The 14,966-nt window shown below is 45.3% G+C and overlaps 1 protein-coding gene across 1 annotated transcript in view; it reads right to left on the reverse strand.

Annotated features, from left to right (window-relative positions):
- GRK7 (G protein-coupled receptor kinase 7) overlaps positions 1 to 2,325 on the reverse strand; it is a 41,012-nt gene extending 38,687 nt beyond the window's left edge. The window contains exon 1 of the mRNA XM_003265329.3: positions 1,015 to 2,325. Coding sequence (XP_003265377.1) covers positions 1,015 to 1,626 — 612 coding nt within the window. The 5' untranslated portion in view covers positions 1,627 to 2,325. The remainder of the gene's footprint in view (positions 1 to 1,014) is intronic.
- Positions 2,326 to 14,966: the final 12,641 nt, after the last annotated feature.

A 14,966-nucleotide genomic window follows, 5' to 3' on the forward strand; every position in this document is an offset into this window, starting at 1 on the left:
AGTGTGGTATATCCATACAATGGAATATTATGCAGCCATAAAGAGGAATGGAGTACTGACACATGCTACAGTGTGAATGAACCCCCAAAACATTCTAATGAGTGAAAGAAGCCAGACACAAAAGGTCACATATTGTGTGAAACATCCAGAATAGGCAAATCCCTAGAGACAGAAAGCGGACTAATGGTTGTCAGGGCTGGAGGAGGAGAGGGATGGGGAGGCACTGTTAATGGGCACAGGGGTGATGAGAGTGTCTCGGATCTAGATTGAGGTGTTGCTTACCCAGCACTGCATATGTGCAAAGCGCCACTGCATTGTACATTTTAAAACGGTTTATGGTTAGTTTTTTATCAATCAAATTTTATCTGAAATATTTTTTATTACTTAAAAACAGAAAGCTGGGCACAACAGTGGTACAAAACAGGTTCTCAACTTTATTTCAAGATAAGTGTTTTCTTTCTTTCCTCCTTTTTTTTTTTTTTTTTTTTTTTTTTTGAGAGAGAGTCTCACTCTGTCACCCAGGCTGGACTGCAGTGGCACGATCTCGGCTCACTGCAACCTCCACCTTCCAGGCTCGAGTGATTCTCCTGCCTCAGCCTCCCGAGTAGCTGGGATTACAGGCATGCCACCACACCCAGCTAGTTAGAGTGTTTTCTTAAATATCCGTTTTTCTTGAAGTACCTTCATTATCACAATTTAGGGGAAACGGAGATTTTCTGTCACACATTGCTATCATTCTCTGAAGTGTCCGGGCGTCTCAGCACGTTCTTGATGGAGACCCATGACAGAGTCTTGGCCAAGTCTAAATTTTGCTTGTCTCTCTCATGCCATTTGTGTTTTATTTCACACCATGGCACACACAAAGAAGGGGGCTGGGGAGATGGGGCTAGAAATCCTCCACGTGTGGTCCTGAAATTAGTTCTAAGTAATTGAGATTTTAAAAAAGAAAGGCAACATTACCCCCTTTCATGCTCTATGCTTCACCTTCTAGCCTGGCTACTGGGAGACACTTACCTCCCCAAAACCACCTTTCCCCAGCACTCTGAACTCAGTGAAGTACTTGTCTGACACTGGTTGCATCTCAAAGAGTTTCCACTGCAGAAACTTGTCGTAGAAGGGGCTGGTCAGGAAATCCTTGAAGGGCTGCTCTTGCAAGAAGGCCATGGCCTCAGCCTTGGCCAGAGTCACTGCGGCCACTCGCTCTTCCTCAGTGGTGGCTGCTTGGCACTTGGTGGCCACGGCCTGGCTGAGGAAAGGATGCGGGTTCCCTGGGGCAGGGGCACTCGCACAAGTGGCCACCAGCCCCTGCAGTGCGCTGTCCTTGGTGGGTCCCTCCTCGGCCAGCTCCCAGTTCTGCACGTCCTCTAGGAAGGTCGCCGCCTCGCGGAACGTGGGCACTGTGGCTAGGAAGTCACGGAAGAGGCGGCGACCAATGGGCTGCTGCTCACACAGGCTGTGGAAGTTTAGGGACAGCTTCTGGCGGAGCTCCGCGCAGCCCTGCAGCCCGGGCAGGGCCAGGCTACGCCGCCGCCGCTGCAGCTCTTTGCTGTCGCAGTCCGAGGGCTTCCGGGCCTGCAGGTAGGCGGTGTTGGCGATCAGGTTGTCCAGGGCCCCCATGTCCACCATGGCTGAGCACGGGGCGCACTCCCAGGGAAAGCACAAGAGGGCTGGAGGGCTGCTGGCTGCTTTCCCTTCCCGGGTGAGACAACGTCCAGGGGATTTACAGTGAGTCCTGTGGCCTGTGGGTGGGACCCGTGGAGGGTGTGAAAGAGGTTTCTCTTGTAAGCAGCTTTGACTGGCTATGTATAGCCCGCCAGGAACTGCACACGACAGGTCATGCTCCCACCTGCCAAGGCAAAAGCCGCTGGGACACCTGCCGGGGCCACCTCCCCGACTGGTCCCTTCATCTTAGGGTCTTTCTCCACATAGCCCTGTACCCTGAATATCTAGCTAGAACCGTGTTCCAAGGAAGTGATCATACCGTTGTCATCTAATTTGTTGCTGATGCAGTAGTTTAATCTGTTTCTAATTTTACTTGTTTCCTACCAGGCTCAAGCTATGTAAACTCCTAGGAGTAGCAGGTCAGGCAGAGGAACTGTGAGAAGTCAGAGCAGTTTCCTCCCGGGGTCTAGCAGCCTGACACGAAGAGCAGGTTACAGAGGGGATGTTGTGAGCTCTGAGTCCCAAGATGCGTTCCCAGAGGCCCTAAGGACTCCATTGTTGGCCAGGGCAGATGCACCCTGAATAGCTTGCAGAAACCCTCCAGCTTCCTCAGCTCTGAGGAGTCTGTGACTTGGAGTACCTTGGGTTAAAAGAGGGGGCCATCTCCACCCAAAACGTACCGTGAAGCAGTATAAGCAGAAAAAGCCATATTCCTGAAATAAGGGAGTTGGCCTGGAGTGTCTGGGCTCTGAATGAGACAAGAATTTTCCATGATCCCAAAGACAGAAAGCATGCCACTCACGGCGTGCGGTCGCGACTGTTCCCAGGGCACAATCTAACGAGCAGACTCCGAGTGCCAAGGAGCCTTCGCGTGGAGCCAAGAGCAGTGAAGTTTCAGACGTGGCCCCTCGACATCTTTGCCTATGCGCCCCCACCAAGCGAGGAAGCTTCCTTCCACGGAGGACGCTGGGAGCTGTCACAGACCTCGGCCTCAAGACAGAAATTGATCTAGACGGAGATCAGGCTAAGAACTTCTGCTCCAAAAATAACAACCTGTGTCCCACAGGGAAAGGATACTCAGGCTTTTTCTTCACAAAGCAAGGCTAAGGCAGCTTAAAAACAAAGTCATTCAGTATTATGCCAAAGTGTTTACAAGGGAACAAAAGAGAGAGGGAAAAGGAGGGGAAAAAAAGCTGGTCAGTCTTTTTCTAAACAAACAACCGCTAGCATACACTTTGTGAAAACATAGTCATGACCGCCTTGCTCTGCCTGTCAGAGCCTCCGACTGTTCCCCTAGAGCAGATACACACTTGGCCTCATGCTACCAGGAATTATGTAATGAACTCGTGGGTGCCCTTTGGCTTTGCACCGCTGCGCTGGAAACGATCACCTCTGCCGTGGAGATGGGCGATCTGCACCGGAGCCCGCTGCTCTGAACCATGCTGTCTGCTTTGAAACCAACATGGGAAATGTTGGATACTTTTCTGTTCTTTATATGTTACCCCGGTCCACATTGTTCAGTAGTGAGAAATTGGTCTGAGAATTTCTTCGGAGGAGCGAATGCCTTTTCCCGTGGTTCTTGGGAAAGTAGTGGCAGCCTAGCAAGGTAGAACCTTGAAAAAATGGTAGCATTGATATCACAGATATAGATATATATATATATATTTTTTTTTTTTTTTTTTTTTTTTTTTTTGAGACGGAGTCTCGCTCTGTCGCCCAGGCTGGAGTGCAGTGGCGTGATCTCGGCTCACTGCAAGCTCCGCCTCCTGGGCTCACACCATTCTCCTGCCTCAGCCTCCAGAGTAGCTGGGACTACAGGCGCCTGCCACCACGCCCGGCTAATTTTTTGTATTTTGTTTAGTAGAGACGGGGTTTCACTGTGATAGTCAGGATGGTCTCAATCTCCTAACCTCATGATCTGCCCGTCTTGGCCTCCCAAAGTGCTGGGATTACAGGCGTGAGCCACCGTGCCTGGCCAATATCACAGAGATATTTAAGCTTATCACTGGGGGAAAAAAATGCTTTCACTGGTGAACATGTATGCTATGAACTGCTTGATTGCACTCACGCGAATACTTTCTTTTATCCCTAAGTAATCACTTAACCCAGTACTGTCCAGTAGAAAATATGAAGCCACATATGTAATTAAAAATCTTCTAGCAACCACATTAATATGATAAAAGAAACAGGCAAAATTAACTTTAATAGTTATATTTTAGTTAGCTCAGTATATCCAAAATATTATCATTTCAACATGTAATTGATGTAAAAGTTGCCAATGGGATATTTTACATTCTTTTTTTTGTGTGTGTCCTGAGTTCGCAGAATCCGGTTTGTACATTACGCTTACAACACATTTCAATTCAAACCAGCCTAATTTCAAATGCTAAGTAGCCATATGTGCTACTTTTTGCTCCTCCGAAGAAATTCTCAGACTGATTTTTCACTGTATTGTCAGGTGAGCAAAACTTTAAAAATCATGGTAGGTACCATATTATCATTTTATAACTTCTATATTTTGTGTCAAATATTATTTAAACTTGTTGTCACCAGTCAGATGATGATGATGATGATTATTATTATTATTATATGTTTTGAGACAGAGTCTCACTCTGTCGATCTCGGTTCACTGCAGCTTCCGCCTCCTGGGTTCAGGCAATTCTCCTGCCTCAGCCTCTCAAGTAGCTGGGGCTACAGGAGTCCGCCACCATGCCCAGCTTATTTTTGTGTTTTTAGCAGAGACAGGGTTTTGCCATGTTGCCAGGCTGATCTCAAACTCCTGGCTTCAAGGACTTCAAAGACTTTTCCCCGTGGTTCTTAGGAATGTGGTGGCAGCCTAGCAGGGTAGAACCTTGAGAAAATGGTAGCATTGATCTCACAGAGATATTTAAGCTTATCACTGGGGAAAAACATGCTTTCACTGGTGAACATGTATGCTATGAACTGCTTGAAGGTCTATTTAAAATGAAACACTTTCTTTTTCTTTCCTTTTTCTTTTTTTTCTTTTTTGAGACAGGGTCTCACTCGGTTGCCCAGGCTAGTGTGCAGTGGCTCAATCTCAGCTCACTGCAGCCTCGAACTCCTGGGCTCAAGGGATCCTCCCACCTCAGCCTCCCGATTTGCTGGGACTACAGGCGTGCACCACCACACCTGGCTAATTTTTGTATTTTTAGTGGCGACATGTTGCCCAGGCTGGTCTCGAACTCCTGGCCTCACGTAATGCACCTGCTTCGGCTTCTGAAAGGGCTGAGATTACAGATATGAGCTGCCACGCCCAGCTGGAACACTTTCTGTGATTGCTAACAATAGGATCCAGAGATTTTCCCAACTTAATGAAACAGTAATTATAGGTTCAATTAAAGAACAGCATTGAATTCTTACATTAGAAGCAGAGCACACACTTTGCCAAAAGTGCTGGGCACAATCAGCATCCCTTGCACCAAGTGGGGAAACGTACCAGAAACCTGGGGTTGGAGATGTGGCCCAACAGTTACCAGCACTAAGTCCAGCACTGCTTGGGAAATATGAATCCTGGCTTTAGCAAGTCCTAGCTGTGTGACTTTCAGCAAGTTACTTAACTTCTCTGAGCCTTAGTTTCATCATTTATAAAACAGGTAATACATGTTGATTCTTGGGTAAGCTTTGAGGGAATTAAATGCCAATGCCTGGTACAAAGAAGTGATCAAAAAGTATTAGCTTTTAAATCACGACCGTCAGGCCGGGCGCGGTGGCTCACGCCTGTAATCCCAGCACTTTGGGAGGCCGAGGTGGGCAGATCACGAGGTTAGGAGATCGAGACCATCCTGGCTAACACGGTGAAACCCTGGGCGGTGGAGCTTGCAGTGAGCCGAGATAGTGCCACTGCACTCCAGCCTGGGCGACAAAGCAAGACTCCATCTCAAAATAATAATAATAATAAAAGATAATAATAATAATAAATCATGACCATCAATCATCAAAATTTAGTCCAAAATTCTGCTTTTCTAATATGCAGATTGGAGGGGAGAAAGGCCTAAGCGATGTAGAAGAAGATGGGTTCCTGTGTCCCATGCACACCTGGTATAGAGCAGCCAATTCAGCATTTGCACATGACCTTGGAAAGTTGTGATGCCCCATGCAGCCAGAAGACAGGGAGGTCAGATTTATTAAATATCATGCAAGATTTCTAACACACTATTGTAACTCAATAATTTACTATATTCTACCACAAAAAGAAGACCAACCTCTGTCATATGAAAAGAGGATATATTTCTTTATTTTTATTTCATTTTTTCAACTTTTTTTTTTTTTTTTGAGACAAAGTCTCACTCTGTTGGCCAGGCTGGAGTGCAGTGGCATGATCTTAGTTCACTGCAACCTCCGCCTCCCAGGTTCAAGCAATTCTCGTACATCAGCCTCCCAAGTAGCTGGGATTACAGGCATATGCCAACACACCCAGCAAATTTTTGTATTTTTAGTAGAGATGGGGGTCTCACCTTGTTGGCTAGGCTGGTCTTGAACTCCTCCTAACCTCAAGTGATTTGCCTGCCTCAGCTTCCCAAAGTGCTGGGATTACAGGCGTGAGCCACTGCGCCCAGCCTCAACTTTTATTTTAGATTAAGGGATGTTTCATTTTGAATGGAAAATCATAACTTTTATGACAGTAGAAAGCAATTTAAATATTTTAGTATTTTTAGGACCCATTTTGTAACCTAGGGAAAAGAAAAAAATGCTCTTGCCCAGGTCTTTCATTACCCTTTGCATCATTTAAAGCATTATTAATGGTGTACATGTTCTCAATTTTAAAGTTTTCTCTCTGAAAATACATCCTAAGATTAACTGTTTAAGGAAAATAGTAAAGCTAAGTTTCTAATAAGAAACTCACCATCCTTTAAAATGCACAATTCTCTGCATGGTCCAATAGCATGTCTATTTGAAGATCAAGAATTAGGAAGTAATATAGTGCAGTGCTATATGGTCTTAGAAACACAGAGAAGCTATTTTGAGCAGTGTAAGTTCTGAAGAAGACTAATACATTAGCATTAAAATACCCAAAGAGGCTGGACACAGTGGCTCACGCCTGTAATCCCAGCACTTTGGGAGGGTGAGGTGGGCGGATCACGAGGTCAGGAGTTCGAGACAAGCCTGGCCAATATGGTGAAACCTCATCTCTACTAAAAATACAAAAATTAGCCGCGCATGGTGGTGCATGCCTGTAATCCCAGATACTTGGGAGGCTGAGGCAGGAGAATTGCTTAAACCCAGGAGGTGGAGGTTGCAGTGAGCTGAGATAGTGCCACTGCACTCTAGCCTGGGTGACAGCAAGATTCTGTCTCAGGAAAAATAAATAAATTAATTAAATAAAATAAAACAAAATACCCAAAGAACCCAGGTTGTTCTTTAGCTTCAAGCTGTTGATTGTTCAACAACTTTTGTTGTTGTTGTTGTTGTTTAAAAATAGATTTAGGGGTTGGGTGCAGTGGCTCATACCTGTAATCCCAGCACTTTTGGGAGGCCTAGATGGGTGGATCACCTGAGGTCAGGAGTTTGAGACCAGCCTGACCAATATGGTGAAACCCTGTGTCTACTAAAAATACAAAAATTAGCCAGGCATGGTGGCGGGTGCCTGTAATCCCAGCTACTCGGGAGGCTGAGACAGAAGAATTGCTTGAACCCAGGAGGCAGAGATTACAGTGAGCTTAGATTGTGCCACTGCTCTCCAGCCTGGGTGACAAAGCAACACTCAGTCTCAAAAAAAAAAAAAAAAATAGATTTAGGGGGTACAAGTCCAGCTTTGTCATATGGCTATATTACATAATGATAAAGTCTAAGCATTTAGTGTAGCCATCACTTGAATAATGTACATTACACACATTAATTCCTTATCCCTTACCCCTGCTCCCACCATCCTACCCTCCCATCCTTCCTAGACTTTAGTGTTTATTATTCTACACTCTAAGTACATATGTACACATTATTTAGTTACTGATTATTGAGAGAGTACAGGCTGTATTTGACTTTCTCTTTCTGAGATGTTTCACTTACATAATAATGGCTTCCAGTTCCATCCACATTGATGAAAAAGACATGATTCCATTATTTTTTATGGCTGAGTAGTATTCCATGTATGGATATGTATACACACACACGTGCACACACATACACACATTTTCTTTACCCAGTCACCCACTGGTGAATACTTAGTTTGATTCCATATCTTTGCTATTGTGAATAGTGCTGTGATAAACATATGTGTGCAGTTATCTTTTTAATATAATGATTTCTTTTCCTTTGAGGAGATAGCCAATAGTGGGATTGCTGGACCAAATGGCAGTTCTCCATACTGGTTTTGACTTTTTTTTTTTTCGAGACGGGGTCTCACTCAGTCACCCAGGCTGGAGTGCAGTGGTGTGATCACGGCTTACTGCAGCCAGCCTTGACCTCTTTGGTTTCAAGTGATCCTCCCACCTCAGCCTCCCAAAGTGCTGGGATTACAGGTGTGAGCACCATGCCTGGTCTCCATACTGTTTTCCATATAGTTTGTACTAATTTACATTCTCCTCAAAAGTGTATAAGCATTCCCTTTTTCAACATCCTCACCAACATTTGTTGTTTTTTAACTTTTTAACAGTAGCCATTCTGACTGGCGTGAGGTGGTATCTCATTCTGTAATCTACATTTCTCTGATCATTAGTGGTGATGAGTATTTTTTATAAGCTTGTTGGCCATTTATATGTCTTCTTTTGGCAACATCTGATTTGAATCCTTCCACAGCAAAGGTGTCTTTTTTTTTTTCTTTTTTCTTTCAGTAAAAGCCCTCTACTGGAAAGTACAGCAAAAGGGTCTGTACCTTCCCAGCAACAGCTGGCCACACTTTTAATAATTTGAAGTAATCAAAAATACCTTGTTGGCCAGGTGTAGTGGCTCCTAGTCGAAATCTAGCACTTACATTTTTTTCTGGTCTGTTTTCTTCATGTACAGTAATAGTTTAGATTAGGTAAACACTAAGGTAACACACATTTTATAAACTCTGTGATATTGGATAATTGGAGAAAGTGAGTGGTTTTCAACGGACATTTCCTGAAAGCTGGAAAATGAATTGTTCCCTCCTCTATGTGCCCCTTGGATTTGATACCTACCTCTAGAACAGCCTTTAACCACGCTGTAATTCCAGCACTTTGGGAGGCCAAGGCAGGCAGATCACTTGAGATCAGCCTGGCCAACATGGTGAAACCCCATCTTTACTAAAAATACAAAAATTAGCTGGGCATGGTAGCGGGCGGTTGTAATCCCAGCTACTCGGGAGGCTGAGGCAGGAGAATGGCTTTAACCCAGGAGGCAGAAGTTGCAGTGGGCCAAGATTGCGCCACTGCACTCCAGCCTGGGTAACAGGACAAGGCTCTGTCTCAAAACAAATAAACAAACAAAAGCTTGTTGGTTTTTCAAAAATACTTTGTGATAATTCATTATGGCAGCCACAGGAAAGTAATACAGGGGCTGTCTGGTAGGAGCTGGGACTGCAGGAGAGGCTGTCACGTGGGAGCTGAAAGATTGGAGATGCAGCCACTCCCAGAGGTCACACACGAGGCTGAGCGAGATGGGGAGAGATGCCCTGGTGTCTTTCCTCATTAGCAGAGCCTGGCCAGAAGCCAGAGGGCAAGGGAGGCTGGGAAATGTCACTTGCAGAGCTTGCATGGGGTGAGCCCCTGGAGATACAGATCAGAGAAGGCCAAAGTCAGAGAAAGTGTCTGAGAACAAACGGGATGATGACCAACTCCTGTACCATTATCAGTTAGGCCATCCTTTTAAGGATTTGACCTCTCTCTTAGGAACAATGGGAGACCACTAGGGTGCTTAGCCATATGATGTGGATATATTTGTGTTTCAAAGACACCACTGGCTGCTGCTTAATGAATAGAGTGGGTGCAGGAAGTCCAGAAGAGAGGTTACTGCAGCAGCCCGGTGAGTCATGATGCTGGCTGTCAAGATGGAACAAAGCAGAAGGAATCTTAAGCTATTCAGGAGGCAAAATGGTCAGGAGTTGATGATTATGGAGGGTGAGGTAGAAATGAAGGGGTGAATCCGGGCTTAGGAGAGCTAGAGGATGGTTATGTCATTCACCAAGACAGGGAAAACCTGGAAGAAGGTGTTCAGTTTGGAACATGCAGAATTTGGGGTGCCTGGGAGATGTCCCGGTAGTGATGTTAGGTGGGCAGTGGGATAGAAGGGTCTGGAGTTCAGAGGTGAGGTCTGGAGGGAAAGGCATGTTTGGGAGCCATAGGGGAGTAGGTGATAATTGATGTAGGCATTGAAGAACCCACCTGGGAGAGAGAAGGGAGTAAGACTGGAAGAGGGACAAGGACTGAGCCTTGAGGTCATTCAACGTTTATCATTCAGAGGATGAGCCTGTAAGGGAGGCTGAGAAGGAATGAGAAGGGAAGCTGGAGAGAAGCAGGAAAGTGTGGTGCCACAAAAGCCAAGGAGAGAGTGGCCAACTGCATCGAATGCTGCTGAGAGGCTGAGACGATGAGGAGAAAGAAAGGAGGATGGATGGAAACCACTGGCTCCTGGAGTAGGACTCTCAGCCTGACTGGAGAGGGTTGAGGAGGGAAGGAAGATGGAGAAGTGAAGGCTGCAGCCACAGAACTTTGGCCATGAAAAGGAAGAGACATATGATGGGCAGCTGGAGGGGTTGCGAGAGAAGGCAGAAAAAATTAATGGTAGTGTTTGTGCTTGTTAAAAGCTGACAAGTGCCAGGGGCGGTAGCTCATGCCTGTAATCCTAGCACTTTGGGAGGCCAAGGTGGGTGGACCACCTGAGGTCAGGAGTTCGAGACCAGCCCAGCCAACATGGTGAAACCCCATCTCTACTAAAAATACAAAAAAATTAGCCAGGCGTGGTGGTGGGTGCCTGTAATCCCAGCTGCCTGGGAGGCTGAGGCAGGAGAATCGCTGGAACCCGGGAGGCAGAGGCTGAGGCTGAGTCTGCAGTGAGCCGAGATTGCACCATTGCACTCCTGGGGAACAGAGTGAGACTCCGTCTCAAAAAAAAAAAAAAAAAAAAAAAAAAATGGCTAACAGGAAGGATCCAGATTAGAGGGCAAGGTTAAAATATAAGAGAAAAAAACACCTACGTTTCCTGAGGAGACAGACGAGGCATGTTCAAAGCACAGGGGAAGGATTGGCCTTAGGACGAAGGGCAGCTCTTCAGACAGCACAAGAGGGTGGGTCTGTTGCAAGGGGTCTATGTGTGGTGGCCCCATTTACCATGATAACCGTGACACAGTGTGGTTAGAGGCCTGTCCACAGGTAGGCACCAAATCCAAGGGGAACATAGAGGAGGGAACAATTCATTTTCTAACTTTCAGGAAATGTCAGTTGAAAACCACTCACTTTCCTATTAACTCCAGTTATCCAATAATCACAGAGTTAAATAGAATGGATATTACCATAGTGTGTACTTAGTCTAAGCTCTTCCTGTACATGAAGAAAACAGACCAGAGAAAACTTAGATGCTGGGTTTAGACTAGGAACTTAGGGTCTCATAGTCCTTTCAGGGTACTTTTCACTCAGCATTGTCCCTGTGGCATAGAGAAGCTTGGGGGTAAAAGAATCTAGTGTGACACACAAAGGAGAAAGCTGAGATATTTACAAATGATTCTTGTCCTCTGTTTCCCTTTAAAATAGCAGACTTTTCTGCTGGGCATGGTGGCTCATGCCTGTAATCCCAGTACTTTGGGAGGCCAAGGTGGATGGATCGCTTGAGGTCAGGAGTTTGAGACTAGTCTGGGCAACACAGCAAAACCCTGTCTCTACTAAAAATACAAAAAAAATCTGGGCATGGTGGCACATGGCTATAGTCCCAGCTAATCAGGAGGCTGAGGTAGGAGGATTGCTTGAGCTGGGGATTGGAGGCCGGAGTGAGCTGAGGTCACGCCATTGCACTCCAGCCTGGGTGACAGTGCGAAGGAGACCCTGTCTAAAAAAAACCAAACAAACAAAAAAACAAAACCAACAGATTTTTAGTTATAAGGCTTGCATGGTATCATAGTATAAAACTAAGCATTCAGTTCAGCTCTGTTCCAATTGATAATGAAACAATCATTGTGCATCTGAAGGAAAAATCTTTTTATCAACAGGAAGCCTGACCTTCCTTACATGTCATACCAAGAATAGAAGGTGAAAAATTTTGCTTTTGAGGCTACTTAAGATAGGCGAAGTTGCACATGCTTTTATAGGGGTGAAAGAATCTGTATGCTTGCTTAAAACTCCTCATTTCTATAATAAATTAAGTTCTTAAATATTGAATCTTAGGCTATAATCTGGCATGACATAAACATCTTCCTCTCTAAACAAGACTCTAATTGTTTTAATAATGACTGCATTCTCATAACAGAGGATATTCTTCTTAAGGAGTCACAGTAGCTAAGAGAGAAAATGAAGTAATTGGTATATCTGAAGGAAATAGAAAATACTTCCCGAGAGAGATTCCATTTGGAAATGGATTATGGCAGATATACAAATGAACTGTATGTGTTCACACAATGAGATTTTAAAAATCCGCTAAGCAATGCTCTGCAAAGTAAGAGATTTTATTAGAAGACACAGATTATTAGAGAAAAGCAAACAATGCAATGTTAGCAAACAAAAAGCAAAAGACATTCCACAAAACATAGATTTGATATGTGGGGAAAATGTGGGAATTATTTGAAAAAAAGTGTTAGGGTTATAATAATGAATTAAACAAGTGGATAAAAGTCAAAGTTATTTTTAGTAGAACATAAAAGACTTTGTATTCTGGAATGAAGAAGTACTAAGTATTTACTAGAAATTTTGGTGAGTCTGCTTTAAAGAGGTTTTTTTTTTTTTTCACATTCAGTGGAGAATAAAAGTAATCGAGAGTGGAGAGAATAAGGAAATTATAAGAAAAAATTGGCCGGGCGCGGTGGCTCACGCCTGTAATCCCAGCACTTTGGGAGGCCAAGGCGGGCAGACCACGAGGTCATGAGATCGAGACCATCCTGGCTAACACGGTGAAACCCCATCTCTACTAAAAATACCAAAGACTAGTCGGGCGTGGTAGTGGGTGCCTGTAGTCCCAGCTACTAGGGAGGCTGAGGCAGGAGAATGGCGTGAACTCGTGAGGCGGAGGTTGCAGTGAGCCGAGATTGCGCCACTGCACTCCAGCCTGGGCGACAGAGCGAGACTCTGTCTCAAAAAAAAAGAAAGAAAAAATTAAGTTAGGCATGTAGACCCCAGTTAGATGTCCACTGGTGGGGTAGAGAAGTTATGTTAAAGAATATTTTAAAATATTTAAACACCCCAACTTTGTTAAACAATAGTAACATTATAGTCATTTGCAAATGAGATGAAAGTCTTATTTCCATATACAGTGTGGGCCTGACCCTTGACATATGCTATGGTAAAGAAAATGCAACATCAGATTCGGTTGGTGACACTTAAACACCTCATACCTGATAGCACATTGCAAGTAATAACTTTGATGTATAAAAGAGAATTCGTAAAGTAGGATTGCGTACTAAATCATATTAACTAAAATCCACACAAAGCTCTGGCCTATCTTTCATTTGTCTATTCATTCTATGCATTTATCCCACAAATATACAGATTTGCTTTGATTGGGCAGCTCTTTGCTGGTCTCACCTGGGCTCGCTCTTATGGTTGCATTCAGCTGGGGGATCGGTGGGCAACTGAGCTCAGCTGCGAGAGCTGAGGTGGTTGAGCCTCTCTGCAGTCTTTCCTCCTGGGCTTCCTCAAAGCATGATGGCCTCAGGGCATTTTTCCAAAAGGGTGAAGGCAGAAGCTGCAAGATGTCTTCAGTTCTAGGCTCTGGAGCTGGTACACCGTTACTTCTGCCACATTCTACTGGTCATAAGCCTAGCCCAGATTGATAGGAGTAGCTGCAAAATACTGTGGCCATGTTTTCCAGCCCACCACAGATGGTGGTAAGTGCTGTGAAGAAAAATCAAGCAGGGAAGGAGAAGGGAGGTGCTGAGATACACCAGGGAGAAGGCTTCGCTTTTAAATAGGTGGTCAGGCAAGACTGCATTGAGAAAATGATGCGAGTCAAGACCTCCTGAAGGTAAGGGCGTGAGCCGTATGACTACCTGAGGGTGGAGCACTTCAGGAAGAAGGAACAGCTGGCTCAAAGCCTGGTGAGCTTGAGAAACAGCAAGAAGGCCAGTGTGGGTGGCCCAGAGTGAGGGGCCCGCAGCAGGAAACGTCCTCAGGGAGGAAACAGAGCAGAGCAGTGAGGCCGTACGAATCGCTGCAAAAACTTAGGTTTTCCTTCTGAGTGAGATGGAAAGCCACTGGAAGTTTTCAAAAATCAGATGGACATTTTAACAGGATCACAGACAGAAGAGGGCAAGGGTTAAAACAGAAAAACCAGTCTGGAGGCTGCTGCAGTAAACCTGGTGAGAAATCAGGGGAGGGGGAAGATAGTTTGCTTATGGATGGATTGTGGGTGTGACAGAAAGAAAAGGAGCAAGGGTGATTCCAAGGTTTTGGGCCTGAGTAACTGGAGGGATGAATTTCTCATAAACAGGGTGGGAAATCCTCTGGAGGAGCAGGGTGTCAGGAAGATCAAGAGCTCAGTCTTGTACCTGTTGCATTTGACCTGCCGGGGAGACAGCCAAATGGAGATCTTGAGTAGTCTACACGATCTATGGGTCTGGAACCCACAGGAGAGGCCTGGGCTGGAGATACTCACTGGGAGTCACCCCAGATATAAATGGCCTTTAGAGCCACAGGACTGGGTGTGATCACTCTGGGGTGAGGGAGGGGAAATCTAGGGACTGAGCCCTAGAGTTTGAGGAGGTGAGGGCAGTGGGGTATTAGGAGAGACAGCATGTGGATCCTGGATATCAAGGGAAGAAAGAGTATCAAGGAGGAAAGAGTGATCAACTATGGCAAATGCTGCTGAGAGGTCAGTGGGATAAGGACTGAGAATTGGTCAGTGAATTTAACAACTTGGAGGTCATGCGGATGCTTGACAAGAGCAGTTTCTAGGAAGTAGTGGGATGAAAACCTTATGAGAGTCAGTTCAACAGAGAATCAATGAATTGGAGGCAGCTAGTGTAAGCGACTCTTGGGGAGTCTTGCTTAAGGGTGTGGCCACTGGAGTGAGTGGCAGTCAAGGCAGGAGCGGAGAGCACATCACTGGAGATGAGATCAGGGGATGGGGAGGCCAGGGTATGAGAAGCATCAGCTATTTGGGTATTGAAATCACCAAGAATTATCAAGAGTAGTGATGGAGAGCTGGGAGCTAGCAACTCAGGGAGTGATTTGTGGGGCTGCAAGAAG

The sequence above is a fragment of the Nomascus leucogenys genome, chromosome 8 (genome assembly GCF_006542625.1).
Source record: "Nomascus leucogenys isolate Asia chromosome 8, Asia_NLE_v1, whole genome shotgun sequence".
NCBI lineage: Eukaryota > Metazoa > Chordata > Mammalia > Primates > Hylobatidae > Nomascus > Nomascus leucogenys.